Raw genomic sequence first — 16,602 nt, forward strand, 5'->3', positions numbered from 1 at the left:
ACACTACAAAACTCTAATGATTGATTCTTATTGCGAAGAAATTTGAGCTTCAGCGTTTCTGTAACGCGAGAATAGTGTCACGAAAATCGTAAAAAGTCGAGTGTACATTCGCTTGTTTTTGATGCACGTTAAACTGCATCTGTAGTTTCAAAAATGTCAAATCTAATTTTATCAAAATATGTGCCTCGTATTTTTCTAATCCTCATATTTGATTCTCAAAAACAGATGCGACGACAGTTCCGTGTGGTGTGGACGACAGCTAGGAATGGCTTTTGGCGGACGATAACACAGAACGAGACGAGAAATGAAATGCAAGACAAGTTTCTTTCCATTAAAAGCTCGTATTAAACACTACAAAACTCCAATGATTGATTCTTATTGCGAAGAAATTTGAGCTTCAGCGTTTCTGTAACGCGAGAATAGTGTCACGAAAATCGTAAAAAGTCGAGTGTACATTCGCTTGTTTTTGATGCACGTTAAACTGCATCTGTAGTTTCAAAAATGTCAAATCAAATTTTATCAAAATATGTGCCTCGTATTTTTCTAATCCTCATATTTGATTCTCAAAAACAGATGCGACGACAATTCCGTGTGGTGTGGACGACAGCTAAGAATGGCTTTTGGCGGACGATAACACAGAACGAGACCAGAAATGAAATACAAGACAAGTTTCTTTTTACTACAGGCTCGTATTGAATATTACTGAACTCTAATGAATCTTATTGCAAATAAACCTGAGTTTCAGCGTTTCTGTAACGCGAGAATGGTGTCACGAAAATGGTGAAAAGTCTAGTTCACATCCGTTTGTTAGATTTAATTTTATCAAAATATTTGCCTCGTATTGTTCTAATCGTGATATTTGATTCTCAAAAACAGGTACGACGACAGTTCCGTGGGGTGTGGACGACAGCAAGGAACGGTTTTTGGTGGTGGTTTTAGTGGGTATTCTGTAAGGCGAGTCCCACACTCCTGGGAGTGACGGTACCCTACCTAGGGCGGTCCATAAAGGATTTCCCCACCGATTTGGCCATACGCAAAGAAAAAAAAGAAAAAAAAAATAAATAAATAAATAAGTAAATGAATGAATAAATAAATGAATGAATCAATGAATGAATCAATGAATGAATCAATGAATAAATAAATGAATGAATCAATGAATGAATCAATGAATCAATGAATAATTAAATCAATGAATGAATGAATGAATAAATAAATAAATAAATAAATAAATTAAATAATTAAAAATAATTATATGTACACGCACGAATACAGTATCTCAGATCACGTCGATTCAGAAATTCAAACTTGTATGTCGAGGTGGTGCACTCGTGATCTGTGAAAAAATACACCATTTACAATAATGCTGCGTCCGTTTCATAATGCATTAAATTTTCAGTAAATAATGCATCAATTCAATGTCTCCAACAAAATGTTGTGTAGCTACATTATGAAACTGCGACTACAGTCGCAATTAAAACAAAGAAACGAATAAATGCGTTAATCAAACGAATTCATGGAACACTTTTCAAATTGTCCTGAAAGTAACAGCACCGAGTAGCGGAAAACGATCTGTTGGTAATACTTTTACACTAAATGGTCACTAATTTTGATAAGATAATTATCATTTTTAAATTGTCATCAAGTACGGTTAAGCATAGGGTACGACGTGTGGGTTGACAATGTGCAAATGGCCGCCGTCACAGAGATTATGTACAAGAGTCGGAAAGAAACGAACCGAGCACTCTTCAAAATTATCTTAGACAACGATAGTTTGACAGAGATGAGTCCAACCGGGAAAGGCAAACACGAAGCAATGCCGGAGAATATTTATTACGCAGTGAAAAGTAATTACGCATTATTCAATGTATGAAATGTAGCGGGCAACATTGCAAATATTATGCCCGCGTCCCTGTAAATTTCAGCATTCGTTGAAAAAATTTTCAGCGAGGAGGACGGATTAACATAAGAGGAGTATCGAAGGTGCATAATTCTGTTGTGCAATACTATGCGCGATCCGAAAAAATAACGGATTCCCGAATTTACGCATTGTACATATTTTGAATGAAACAAAATATTTCATTGCACATGTAAAAACCAATCAAACATTTGTATTACCATATCTGTAAGGAATTGTATAGAATTAAGTATCAAATCTCTGCATCGGTTTACAAACTCAATATTAGTTTGCTAATTATTGTCATTGACGAACTGTCATTGAATTGAAATGGAAAGTGAAGCGTAGCGATCGCATTTACGAAAAAATACTGTCTTTGTCGCCCACGAAATGGAAAAATCACAGGTAAAAGGTAGATGAATCATAACCTGACGATTATTCCTTCATGCTTCTACTTCTGTCATAACATCGGCCATACTTTCGCCGTACTTTAACGATACCTCAGCCTGTCGTGCTTCGTACATACTTATGTCATCTGGATAAGAATAGTACGATTTTCGTATTGAAGTAAAGAGCAATGGAAGGGTTTCGTTCTAAACAAATGCGAGTCATTTCGTTCTTACGCATTACGTATCAATTTGTCGGACAATTAACGAAATTCCAGAATGCAACGGCATATTTTCATCGAAAATAATTTCGAACCGTGGTTTACTGTCCCCGGTTTGATCATTGCGTGAAAATAACGCTGGGTCGTGGCAATATTGCGCTCATTGTTACTACTAGAATCACTGAAAAGTCGGCCACCCATGTGCTTTGTTGCCGCGGAAATATTCGACGTACGAAAGTAAATACACGGTGTCAGAATTAACCAATTTTCGCGCATCGTTCTCCAGAATATTAATAAACTGACCTAGAATTTTGCGACGAACAAGCAATACACTGTCAAAATTCGGGTGGATTCTGTTCGTTTCTTGAAATCATTTTTGTGTAAAATAAGAGTGATGAGCCTTTGTCAATAATGCTGCACTTTGACGGAATCGGGATGATTCGATGATCATTTTCGAAAGAATTCAAATTTTTGCGCTACATCATCTCGACGTCGCCGCGTCGGCAAACGGTAATAGCGGGATCTTGATCGGCCGGATCGGCCACGCGCGAGCGTTCGCTAACCTTCGTGCTACAACGGTTGTCACTGGCAACCGATGATAACAAAATGCTTGTTAACCTCCCGTTATGCTGCTTTCGTGTAATTATCATTGATAATTTTAAATGCGGACGTTTTTGTCACGCTTCTCTCAATGCAGATATTTTCAAACTACTAATCTTGCTGCTCGCCTAGCTGCAAACAGAGAAAGTCAGTCCAACGAAACTCATCGCGCAGAATCGTCAATGACATATCGTATACCGCTACCTGGACTCGGGTGAAGTTGGCGCTGGTCGATTTTGCCAGATATTTCAATTCCACCTGTTCCGCCAGTTAGTACCGAATTTTCGACAAAGAGTTCGAATTTTGAGATTCATTTCTGGGTGATTGGTTTGACGAATCCGGGAAAATTTTTGATATCCGCGCTCAGGATTTTGCGTATTTTCAGAAAAAAAATTAAACCCTATTTTTGGTCTCGAAATCGAAAATTTTTTTTTCGCGCGCAAAAACGGTTGTTTCTAAAAAAATTTCGACTTCACTATCGGAGAGATCGTCGCAAATCCTTTAAAAATCATGCAAAAAATTTCTCAAATTATCACACGGCTAGATTTTGGAGGGGGGTGGCCACCTTATCGTGGTCATATCGTGGTGTATATCACATCGCACTGAACGATGGAAATTGTATTCAACAGACTGTCAAAGAGTTGGTATATTGGTAAGTCGGCATGCCCTGATCAAATCAGTCATTGATCGATTCTTGAACCGTTTACACCTCGAAACGTGGAGTTCCTGATAGCTCTGGGTCTGAAACCAACACATTCTGGATGAGGAATTTCCGATAGCTGAAAATCTGATTTTTCTGTTCCATCATCTGCTACGTACCATGGAGGAAGAAATCTTGAACATTTAAACTCTAGTCGTCTTCGATGAATCCGTTGCGCATTACGAGATTGACGCTCACAAGCCTTACGCCTCGTCAACTTTCAACAACAGCGATTAAATTCGAATCACCGTTAAGCATCAGGATGTATGCATATTACCCAGAAACAGTTCGGTACATATCTATGAATGACTCCTCGAACCTGATGGTACATCTACTGTGAACACACAGCTCGTGAACAACGCGATCTGTCATTTATTCGAAGAAATTCGCCGTAAAATCAAGGCAGTTGAGATTGATAGAAGCAAGAACGTTGACTTGACAAGTCTCATGAAGGGTTACGGTTTCCTGTACCCTGGTCAGACTTGGCTGATGCAGAACGCCGGATGGCTTATTGTAGAAGAGAAGAAAAAATTAACCGATGCCGAGGATCATTTTGACGTATTGATACCGCTCAGCATGATATTGGATATCGCTGAAGACTACCGCAAGATCGTTGTCAACGCTAAACATGAGTTAATTTTGACGAGATCAAAAACTGACGTCAACGCAATCATGCAGACTTAAAAGGAAGAATTCAAAATCATGATGAATGCAGTGGAATGGCTAATACCCTATTTGAAACTTGCGGATCAGACGAAAGTCAACCTACCAAATTTCATTCAGAAAGATTCGCCTTTTTTGATGAGTTTCCGCAGTTGGGAATTGTACGAATATCCTTTCATCCCACAACATCGAAACACGTTTGGACTGTAAAAACTTCCACTCAGCTTGAAAAACCTCGATACGTCATTTTGGGTTTCCAAGCAAGTCGAAAGAAGAAGACCGGTAAGAACGCAAATCATTTCGATTAATGCAATATCACGAACGTCCAGCCATTTTCAAACTCTCAATCCCATACATACGGTAACCTGAACCTCAACATGAGTTGTAATCTGTACGCGCTACTGTACGAGATGTTCGCAATTCTCCAAGCTACCTACCACGACAAGAACCCCGAGACACAATTGACAAAGAGTGAATTCCTTCGAGATGTCCCCTCATTCGTTACCGACTGTCCAAAACAAAACGAATCTTTGAAGACGGCCCTGTCGACATCTGTCCTGAATTTGTAGCTGAAGCCAACTTTTCCGCTGAAACATCGGCGTATCACTCGATTGTTCACGATCGTATTGTCGAATACAACCCACTCAGTGGTGGGGTAACAAAGTTGGTACAAAAGAACAACCGTTTTCACCATTTCGCACAATACAAAGATGGAGCTCATCGTTGACATACAAGCCTTCTAACAATCGTTACAATACTGTTAAATAAAATTATTGTACTATCTTTGTGAAGTGATTGTCAACTGTACCCTAAAAATTGTACTCAATAAAACTTTTTTTTAAAGAATTTTCATGAATTAATTTCACACCCTAACCTTAGCCGTGAGAAATAATTTTTTTTTTTTCAATACGAATCTTATGTGATACTCAAACTTGCTCTCCATCCATGACCGTGATGTACTCAAACCCAGTTATGTTTCGCATCCCTCGAGCGATAGTTACCCAACACCGAAGATCCATAGCTCTGAATGTATACTACCGTAGCTATTGGTCGACCTTTCGCTCTAACCTTGACTGAACCCGTTCAAAATCCATCGTAGAGTACCCATTACTGTTACAAGCCAAAAAGAATCTCACGTGGATGATAACGTAGGACATCCACATTGGTGAAAAACAATCCTCAGGACCACGAATTTTGGAATATTGCCCGGTTGATAACGTGAGAAAAGAATGTGGGGTTGTTGATGTTACACGTCAGGAGTGCTACTGTGGGAAAAGATTTTAAAGTGGTTGATGTGACACATTAGCAGTCCTATCGTGGGAAAATATTTCGGGACGGGTAACCAAAATCCAGGTTGGTGAAAAAGTTTACGCCTTTAGCTGCACCCTCTAACATTAGCAGGCGTGCATATCATACAGACTTCGATCTTCGGTCGGTAAAACAGCATGGTTTTTACCTTCGACTGATAAGAATTGTCGGTCAAGGTGTGCTGTTCTGACTATTCACCGATACAATTGTCCGTAAGGTTGCCCGTTTTGACCTCAAGTCGGTACGGCAGACTGTGACGTCATCCTGGAGAAGGGTTTGGGTCCGTGGAGGATGTCGGTAAGTATCGGTAAGTGTCGGTAACAGGAATCTGTAAGTAGAATTCTTCTTGTATTGCTACTGTAGTCAAATCGATCGCACGACTCAAAAGTGAACCAATGCAAATGCAACTATATAGGATATGCAGACAACAAAATGGTGAACTCAAGCACAATGGTGAAGCAAACTGGCACCTTAACTTGACGGTCAAAAATTCGGTAAGAGAATTTCTAAAAACCCACAAAATCCACCCACAAAAAAAATTGTTAATAGGTGAACATGCGTTGTCAGGTGGCAAGATAGATAAAAAATTAATTGATAGCGCTGCGATTTTTAAATCAATTCATCTCGAAAACGGGTGAGAATTAGGTGCCCCTGCTTGGCCTGTGGTTCACTATTTCGAAGTGCTCTTTAACCCCAGAAGCGCCCTGAAATCCTCGACCCCAAGCTCACGCCCTCCCCTTGTCAGCACGCACCTGTCATCACATCGCGGCGCAGAACTTGAGGCTAAATCACGATGTCGTCCTCTGCGCAGCTTTATAACGGCCCGGGGGTGAGCGGAGTGGTGCTCCGTTGTCGCTAGTCAGTCCATTATGGATTCACCGGTTAGGTGTTGGCGAGGTGAGCGAGGAAGGCTGCGGAGCGTCGGCCACCAGCGAGAATCGCGTGCGCCTTGGATTGACGCGATGCCGGGATCTTCGTTGGCTCTTCCTCCGCAGCCTCGACATCCTTCCCTCGAGATCGTCGCTATTCCACCAGTCCGCAATATCCTCGACGTCGTAATTAACCGCTGGCCTGGGGCCGATGTACTCGAAAAGAAACAAAAACAAACAAAGGCCCGCAATATCTTAGTCGCTATTCGCCACAGTGTCCCCTCTCGGAAGCTTGGATGCGTGATCCAGTTCTGGCGCTCTTCTCTAACGACTTCGCTATTGTAAACCTATCGAGTTTGATTCCGTCCAGGGTTCAGGGAGCCCCTTGTAACGGACATCAAAAATGCCACGTGACAACACTTACGCATAAATGGAATGAGAAATATAATCGCGAAACACAATCCCCACGTGGTGATCTTCAACGAAGTCAAAATCAAACCGTCAGGCATCTATAAATATCAAATGGTAGGATATATAAAATTATTAGACAATAGAACTAACCGAGTAGTGCGCGGACGGGGAATTCGCGTAACTTTCATGTACATTCAAAACGACTTATTTTGGTGCCGTCTCAAACCATATGAAAATCCGGAATGCTGTTCGATCCTACTAAACCTGGATAAAGAATATACAATTATAATTAATGGACTGTATATACGTTCCGCCTTGAGAAAACAACGTAAATGAAGACATAGAAAACCTTCTAAACATACCGAACTCAATCTCGGTTGGTGATTGGAACGGTCAACACCCGGCCTTCGGCCATATAAACACAGACGCGCGCGGATGTCTGATATATCCATATGTAAACGCAGATTTTGTTGATATCGTAATATCTCTACGATGATCCAGGGAAGTTGCAAGCGTGAGCATAACAAACTTGGACCATGCCATTACAAACATTGCAAAAAACATAACACCATGCGAGAATATTAACGATATCGGGAGCGATCACGTACCAATTCTTGTCAAAATCAAACTTGATCCCACAACAACGAAGAAAGGCAAAACTCGATTGATAGCCCCAGAAGAATGGCTTGAATACAAGAATAAAACCAAAATGGATCAACAGCCGAAGATTCAGACCCACGCAGATGTCGAAAACGAGCTAAAATACCTGACTTTTCACCTGCAGACCACTTCGCGTACAATGACTCGTAAGATCAAAAAATCTAGCAAACTTCTGGCAAACAAGATTCAACTCTCCATCCGCGAACTCAACCGTGTGAGTATGTACGATGTAATAAGCGAGTTAACGACTTAATCTGGGTAGATCACTTACAAGAACTTTAAGCAGGCGGAAGTAATCAAATACGAGAATACAAACAAGAACACTGGCTCAGAATCATCGAAGAACAGGCTTACAATAGAAAAACAATATGGAGCAATTAATAGTGTTTGTCGATATCAGTGCGTGAAGGTGCCAATGCTCGCACGAGCATGAAAGCGCAACACGAGCCCGGAGACTAGTCGAAGGGCGCGTGTGACGCATTTACACGAATTAGTCATGGACAACTTTCGCACGTGTATCGAACTCAATTTTTGTTACACCTGTAATGAAAAGTCGGAAATAAGACAATGAAACCAGTCAAAGAATGAAAAAGTCCGGAAGTCTTGAAAAAGCGATTTGATTTCTAACAGACCACTGTGCATGGCGTTGGGGACCAGGGCCAAAGTCCCTGATGGGGTCAAGGGGCGAAACCTACGTAGGGAGGTCGGGGGGCGAAGCCCCCCCCGACCTAAAACAGGAACTGAAATCCGATGAAAAAAGCAATATCATCATAATAGTATACGAGATATAAACATAGGAATATCAAATGAAAAGAATAACATTGTTTCATCCCGGCAGGATGACGAGCACGGCAAAGAGTGACAAATTATTTCTTCGATGGCGCTCGTACAGCTGTTTGCGAAATGCGTAACCGTGGATAAAAGCGAGACCACCTTTTTCGCACACCACTAGCAATGTGGAAAGGTTTAACTCACACCGCTAGCAATGTGCGAAGTTCTTTTTCTCACAGCGCTACCAATGCGCGAAAGTTTTTCCCGCACATGTGTATTGTAACTTTTGGGGCTTTTCTCATGAGCTGCTCTGCTCGTGGAAAGTGCATCGATTGTGAGTTCACTACAGAAAGATGTAAGTAATGATATCTCTCTATCTAATAAAAAAGTTCTGAACAAATGAACCGGTAAAAAAAATTATAGTAACAATAGTATAAAAAAGATTACAATAAGAATAGTATACGCATGAAGTTGGCGGTGGAGTAAGATGCCGAAAACAAAACAAAAAGCATCTAGCAAACAAAACTTCCTTTGACAGCTGTCATCGGCTGTTTATGACAGTCTTTGACAAATATCTTTATAGGTATCTGTTTCTGACACGCAAAAATGCACATGCAAACAAAAATTATCAAGATGATTCCCGACGGGAATTATCTTTTTCGCGCGCTGGCGTATTGTGTATACGGCACTCAAGATCGACACGGAGAGGTGAGACTGAGTATCGTTTCAAATATAGTGGATGATTGGTCTACATTTGCGGGTTTTATTACAGGTGATGAATCAAACGGTGCTGTTATTAGGTCACCTGGTGATTACAAATCACATATGAATAAAAATGGAATTCACGGAGGAGAAACAGAATTAGCTGCAGCTGCGGACATTTTGAAGACATGTTTAATCGTATATCGCGGAGAATAAATTCATCCACGCCGAATCAGATCCCAAGATAAAAGACAATTCTCGCTACTCGTTACCGACGACGGAGACAGTGGACACTTTGATGTCTTGCAGAACCAAAATCAAATTCAGATAGTGAGTAATAAGTATCAAAAGTAACAAGCAAATGATAGTTAATCTAAATATATCACCAAACAGTCAAAAGGACAGCCAGGATTTACGATGGCAATGGAGAAAGGAGGAGTTTCAATCAGCAGACGAGGCAATGAAGATGGTGGATGGTCGGAAGTATCACAAAAGAGTAAGGAAAATAAAATTGTAAGTGCGAATAACCAAATAAGCCATAGAATAATATCAAACAAATATTCGTATAACCAGGCAAGAGGACTACCAGGATTTATGTTGACCACAAGAGAAAGAGGTGTTTTGCGGAGTGAACAGCAACGCAAACATAGCGAAAAAAATAATATAAGGAAGGTGATTTCGGAGAATAACAGGCCGAGCGGTAGCAAAAATAATTCAGCAAGTCAAGGAGATAGATCGATATCAATGGAGAAGGAACACCAATTTTTAACCAAAGAACAGAAGCTTAGATTGATGAAAAAAAGAAAAGTAAGCATAGAAGGAATTGAAGTGGACAGCAAGAGACAACGAGCAGTGAAACTACAGACGAAAAAGAAGTGTATCGACGACTTATGAGCAAGAATAACGTATCTGAAATTCATGTTTGTGATGAAATATTAAGTGACAGTGATACGTTGACATCGATGGAGAAGGAACTTTTTGTATTCAGCCAAACAATAGAAGATAGCAGAGACAGGCTGGAATTAGACAGAAACAGAGAACGAGTGGAAGCAATGAATAGTGAACCAATCATTGCTGAGCATCGTTACAACGGGGGTATTGAAAAAGGCATTTTCAAAGCTGTGGAGCAACTAGACATGGGTGAAATGAAAGTAAAATCTAAATATAGCAATGCAGAAAAGTTCAAATATGAAACAGGACGGGTGGCAAATAATTGCTGTCATGGAGGAAAAATAACATTGCCACCATTAACGGAATATCCTGATGTACTTCAGCGTCTGCGAGAAGGGAATGACGAAGTATCAAGACACTTCAGACAACATATACGATCATATAATGACGCGATTGCGTTTGCATCATTCAATTGTACCGTGGCAGATCTGGAGAATCCAGGACCATGTGTGATGAAAATAATCGGGGATGTGAGTTTGTAACGGTCTTTTCGTTTTCGCGGTTTGCTTCGACCAAGATTTACTTCAACTGCGGAGCCTCTCGCAATTAACGAAAATCATCCGCTATCAATTTACTTTTTATTGTTTTTTATTGTTTTTATTTAAAACGGAATTTCGGATGTCGGTATGACCGAATGACATGCATCTATATGGAAACCGAATAAAAGAAATGTATAAATATGAGAGAAAATAGTAAATAAATTGTATAAATAAAATGGGCACGGCCGACATTTAGGACAATAACAATTCCATACACGGCATACTCGTAAAATTACAGATAAAATAGTACAGCTCAGAATATAAAACTTATCATAAGCGTGTCTTTGGGGATATTCTTGAAATCCCAGTTTCCATTTTCTCAGTTGCGCTCGCTAATTCCGTGCCCGGCCAATTTGAATCCCCTCGTCCGTCATATCTAGGTGGTTTTTCCTTGATCGGGAATCCGTAAAAGATGGGCCACTGCTACGAGTCCTTCGTTCTCGCAATAGAATCCGTATGCGTTTTACTTCATTTTTCGTCGGTAGTATTTATTCGTTCGTTATGATTTCTTAATTTTAGAGTGCACTCTGATGACGATCGACCGCTCATCCGTCGTCTCCCGCTTATACTTCTCGATCGATTGCTAACCCGTCGTCTCTCGCTTACACTTCTCGATCGATTGCCCGTACATATGTCATATAACCGCTTAGGTGAAAGCCCCCCTCCCTGCGGACCTACCTATTACTGAGTCCCGTAGTCACTGCTTTGGCGGCTAAATTCAACTGTTACAAGTTACAAAATATCTACATGTCTAGAGACCGCAAACAATAACCGAGCGAGATATAGACAAATTTACATCTACGACGCACAAGCTCAGCTAGCGCTGAGAGAAAACGACGCAAGAAGAGCAAACCTGTTGGAAATTATTGGTAGACTGATAATAGATATCAATCCTTATGCAGCAAATTTCAAAACAATGTACGAGCGATTTGTTAAGGGAGAAAGCCTGTTGAGATTAAACTTTATTGCACTCAAGGAAGACGATAGACGGCGGTACAATGCGCCAACCTGTGGTGAGCTAGCAGCTCTGATCGTTTCAGATGACGGGGCAGTATCTGAAAATATAGAAGTATCGCAAATAAACAATTAAATCTACTCTGAGTTGAGAGGAGCGAAGGAGAAGATCGAAATTTTTCATCAATCAATGAGATTCGAAGTCAACTTCGAAATCAATTTAAAGTGAAATATGTAAAATGAATTTATTTAAAAAAAAAGGATTGATATCAATTATTTGTATTTATAAACCAGACGCAGTAGACTCTATATCTCTATATGTAGATATACGTAAAAAAATCTGAAAATAATAACTGTAGCAAAATAAGTCGCCGAATGCAATTGGGGTTGCATGGCATCGGGAGTTTTGCACACGTGAGTGGATTCGTTTACGAAAACAATCTGAGCAGACCTGCGTAGGGAGCCAATAGCAATGTCGGGTTGATCGAAAACAACCAATCAACAGTTGCAGACCTGTCATCCAATCAGCATAAATGAATTAACGTGTCTAATAGCCAATGTATAAGGAAATAGTAAGGCGTGCTGCGCCGAGCGCTCGCGACGCGTAGCGCTGAGGTGGGGTTGGCGCGCGAAGCGCGCAGGGCGAAGCCCCTAGTTGCTTATTAAATGAGGGCTATCTCAAGGGAATAGGGACAAGAAAGATAGGTATTCCCTATTCAAAGAAAAACCCTATACTTCTTTAGTTTAACCTCAACGTGCAAAGGGGTTACCTTTGTCGCCTATCCCACAACTAGGACTAGAATACGGCCGTTGTTTGTGTATTAACCTAATCCAAGGTCTCGGGCGCTAATGCCGTTGCCATGGTCCCTCCAACGATGCAGGGTTTGAATTTACTGTGCTCATCGATCCTGCTCTTTATTTTATCGATATGCGCCACACTCCAGGGTGGGTTGCCGCGGCTGTCAATCAGACTCGGGATACACAATATCACGACTGGGTCATGGTTGTTACAACGATGCCAAGTGTAATGCAGTGTCACCGTCGCTGAGTCCCTAAGCTATCTGAGATTCTACTTATCGGATAAGGAAACAACCGTGGTTAATTGGTAATGCACTCAATGTACAATGAATATTAATCGTATATCTAACATAATAATAATAAGTCGTTTTGAAAAACAAAAATAGTACAAAAGAAAATAACATAAAATTATTTCGGTTCTACAAGAATTTATGTTTTAAATGTGGAGCTGTACTAGCTTATCCACTATCGCCTTCTATCCTCTTCCCCTTTTTTAATCAGGTGGGCGCTTTGCCTCGTCTGTTTCTGTACCTACGGTTTGAGTCAGGTGGCGCTATGCTCGACAATGTTCCTACTACCTAGCTATCGAGTCAGCTCCACTCTATGCTGGAACAATGCTCCTCACTGATATATATGTACACTGGATTGGATTAAGCGTGGTGCCGTCACGCCAATTGAACGGTAGCCATTTTGTACAGATTCTTGTCACTTCAGATATATATATATACGTGATATATGCATGTGTATATAATCGATTGCGACGGAAAATTACACTTATTGAGGTAACAATGAGTACCTGCGTTTTTTGCAAAACAAAGCAATCAAAATATCGTGGGCGATCATTTCACAAGTGAGTATACAACGCTGAAGCGTTCTGCAAATGATAACTTGCAGAGGTTATGTCAGCATACGAAGTATTTACTAATTATATTTAACGAGTATTATAACGTACGAATCTTGTCAGTAAAAATTCACAATATTTGAATTATGAACCGATCTTATTATAATTGAAATTGAAAACTCGAGTATTATTGACTCAGGGATTAAATTATAATTCGATATGTAGATTTCCCGTGAAAGATGTGTTGCGCGTTCAGCATTGGTTAGAAGAAATGAAGAGGAAGGACTGGAAGCCAAACCGAAATAGCACATTGTGTTCAGCTCATTTTACAAATGACTGCTTTGATAGGACAGGATTCCTAATTACATTGAAAAAAAACAGTGTACCAACTATATTTGACATCCCAAAATCAGAGTGTTCATCTTGTCACCGATTAAAGGAATATGGACGTGGCTATTCATTCTTCAAGTAAGTACCGTTACTCAATGCAACATAACGTGTGAATTAATAAATTTAAACTTTGCTTGTTATGTAGGTTCCCATTGGATGAACCTGATATTATGAAGCAATGGATCGCAAATATAAACATTGGACCGTGGTCTCCATCAAGTGATAGCTTTCTGTGTTCCGACCACTTTGAACTCTCTTGCTTTCAGAAGAAAAGTAAAAATTATATAACTTTACGAAAAGGCAGTATCCCAACGTTATTTGGTGAGATCTGAAACTATTAATCCCTATTAGGTCAGAGAAAACTCAGTGTGCATAAAGACACGTTGATGTGATGCACTATTGCGTCAATGCCGTCGAAGCGGTTAATTACCTACAGATTATAAAGTGCTCTGTTACAGAAAAATCGTGTGTGACACATTTCTGTGTATTTCCATTGTCGTTATTTATTAGTAACTTATCTGTAGGTGAAAACTTGCAGCAGACCGAATTTCAGGATGAATCCGATCGGCCCACCACAGTGAATGTAACCAAATTACATGATCACCTACACATTTGTACCTGATTCGCATGCTCAGATATGTACATCTTTTTTATTTTCTTTTGATTGTGCTTGTAACTTTTTCTTCATGTGAATGGATTGTGGATTGATACTACTAATTATATTACGGTTGTGGTTTATCGCACGCAACTCTATAAAAATGCCTTAACGTTTGCAAGGAATGTTTTATTCTCCATATTTTTGAATAAAGTTTTTACTCACCCAATTCGATATAATTTAATTCAAAACTTTTTTCACATGTCTTAAGCTCCACTTTGATGATCAATGGATGGTAAATGGATTCCCTAACGGTTGAATTAGTGTTATACAAATTTTTGAATAATCCGTATGGAATTCAGCCCACCATAGGATAGAGGATAATGGACGGAAACTTCTTAGAATTGAGGATTTCTTTTGAACATGAAGAAAAATCACGCTTAAATACAAGTTTTTCGTCATATTATTTAATGATATTTTACATCATATAATTGTAAATAATAACATACCTTCGAAAAAATGATTTGTTCTTCATTTAATGTATCAAACATTATTTTACTCGTCAAAAACTTTTTTGTGTGACGAATATATCGTTAGACCTAAATAGCATATATTACGCAGTTCAAATCTAGCGCGCATTTTGTGACAACTTTCTGTACAAGATGGCGGAAATTAAATTGTTCAATTGGACGCACGAGCTTACACGTAGAGTATACGGTAATATCCAATCCAGTGTATATATATATCAGTGATGCTCCTACTATCTGGATATCGAGTTAGGCCCGCTCTATGCTGGAACACTGCTCCTACTATCTGGCTATTGAGTCAGGTCCGCTATATGCTGCAACACTGCTGCCTGGTGCTACTCAGCGTGGTCCTTATATACCCAGTTTATAATCCCTGTGTTGTTTCCTCGTCGTGTGTAGAGGTTGTTCTGCTCATGTTGATCTATCATGCGTGTACTCGGTTACCAGTACGAGTATGTCGGGTAACCGATACGTTGCAGTATAAAAAACTACTTTTGTTGTTTGTAAATGGTGCATAAAAGTGGACTTGCCATGCAGGTGTTGTACCAAAGTCTTTAAAATGGCCGGATAACCGAGTAGCCTTCTTCGAGGGAGCAACTGCCCAAAAAGAAATATCAGAGTTGTTAATCGACGCAACAATCGTACCCGAAAGCAATGTAAATAGAAACCTCACAAACAACAGTAATAGAACAAGAAATAGTGAATTTTGCGTGCCAAAAATAATATCTGGATACCGCTTGTGCCATTACACGAAACGTATTTATATTCTGCCATGTTTTGGACACGCAACTATCATTTATTAATTTTTTATAAGCATTTAAGAGCCAAAAATCGTGTTTTTCTTTTAGTTTTTCGCTTATGAAATGAAATCGAATGAAACAATCGCGATGCTCTAAACAGACAAATTGTAGAGAATAAAAATACGAAGAAAATGAGTGCCAAACCAACTCGATCGGATTATTATTAACGGAGAAAAACCGAAAAAATCACCGTTATTCAAAAATCCATAACTCTCACATTTTTGAAGTTGTAGCGCAGGCTCTCCGCAAGATAGTACATCTTGATAGATACTTCATGTGTACACAACACAAGCGTGGTCGGATAATTAGTTTTTGCGTAATTGCAGTTACAATTATTTCATGCACTGTCTCGCAGCGTGCCTGGTCGCTCTACGGATTGTCCGATTTCAATTGCCCAAGCATATTTCAAAAGTAAAAGTATTGTACTACGAAAGGTATATTTTGATTTGCGTTAACGTGCTGCGAAATAGGTGAGAAATTAATAGGTTAGTATTGAACTAAAAAAGAAACACGATTTCTGCTCTTAAATGTTTATAAAAAATTAATGAATGGTAGTTGCATGTACAAAACATGGCAGAATATAAGTACGGACTATCTTTCGTGTAATGACACAAGTAGGTTCCAGATACTATTTTTGTTACAGAATCAGTCTTTTTCTGCTCTATTCCTTGGTCTATAATACGAGCGCCGTCCAAACCGTTTCGAACCACCAATGACCGAGAAACAAGAAGAACTTCGAAAGAAATTGAAAAACAATAAAGCTCCCAGATCAGACAAATTTGGCGCACAACATCTAAAAAGCATGCACAAAAGCTGTCTTATCCGAGTTGTGTATATTTCTACACAAGCCCGGAAAACCAGTAAACGAGCCAACTTCATATAGGCCGATTACACTGTTCAACATCATGGGTAAATGGTTTGAACGAATTATACTAAACAGAATGGATGCCTGCTGCAAGATTCTTCCAGATACGCAACATGGGTTCAGACCAGAGCTAGGAACTACCAACCAACTCACCAGG

The 16,602-nt window shown here is 39.7% G+C and overlaps 2 protein-coding genes across 6 annotated transcripts in view; both read left to right on the forward strand.

Annotated features, from left to right (window-relative positions):
- LOC107217405 (regulating synaptic membrane exocytosis protein 1) overlaps positions 1–16,602 on the forward strand; it is a 1,749,170-nt gene that overhangs the window by 360,524 nt on the left and 1,372,044 nt on the right. The window lies entirely within an intron of this gene.
- On the forward strand, positions 13,205–14,663 carry LOC124295522 (THAP domain-containing protein 5-like). Of its 4 annotated transcripts, none has more exons than XM_046745895.1 (4): positions 13,205–13,277; positions 13,494–13,736; positions 13,804–13,979; positions 14,525–14,663. In XM_046745895.1, the coding sequence occupies exons 1-4, from the start codon at positions 13,216–13,218 to the stop codon at positions 14,533–14,535; spliced, it is 492 nt and encodes a 163-aa protein (XP_046601851.1). In that variant the 5' UTR covers positions 13,205–13,215; the 3' UTR covers positions 14,536–14,663. The 4 variants fall into 4 exon arrangements, with proteins under 4 accessions (XP_046601851.1, XP_046601850.1, XP_046601853.1 ...); XM_046745894.1 differs by lacking the exon at positions 14,525–14,663 and adding an exon at positions 14,183–14,298; XM_046745897.1 differs by lacking the exon at positions 14,525–14,663 and adding an exon at positions 14,183–14,289 and having other exon boundaries at positions 13,209–13,375.

Source organism: Neodiprion lecontei, chromosome 7, assembly GCF_021901455.1.
Source record: "Neodiprion lecontei isolate iyNeoLeco1 chromosome 7, iyNeoLeco1.1, whole genome shotgun sequence".
Classification (NCBI taxonomy): Eukaryota; Metazoa; Arthropoda; class Insecta; order Hymenoptera; family Diprionidae; genus Neodiprion; species Neodiprion lecontei.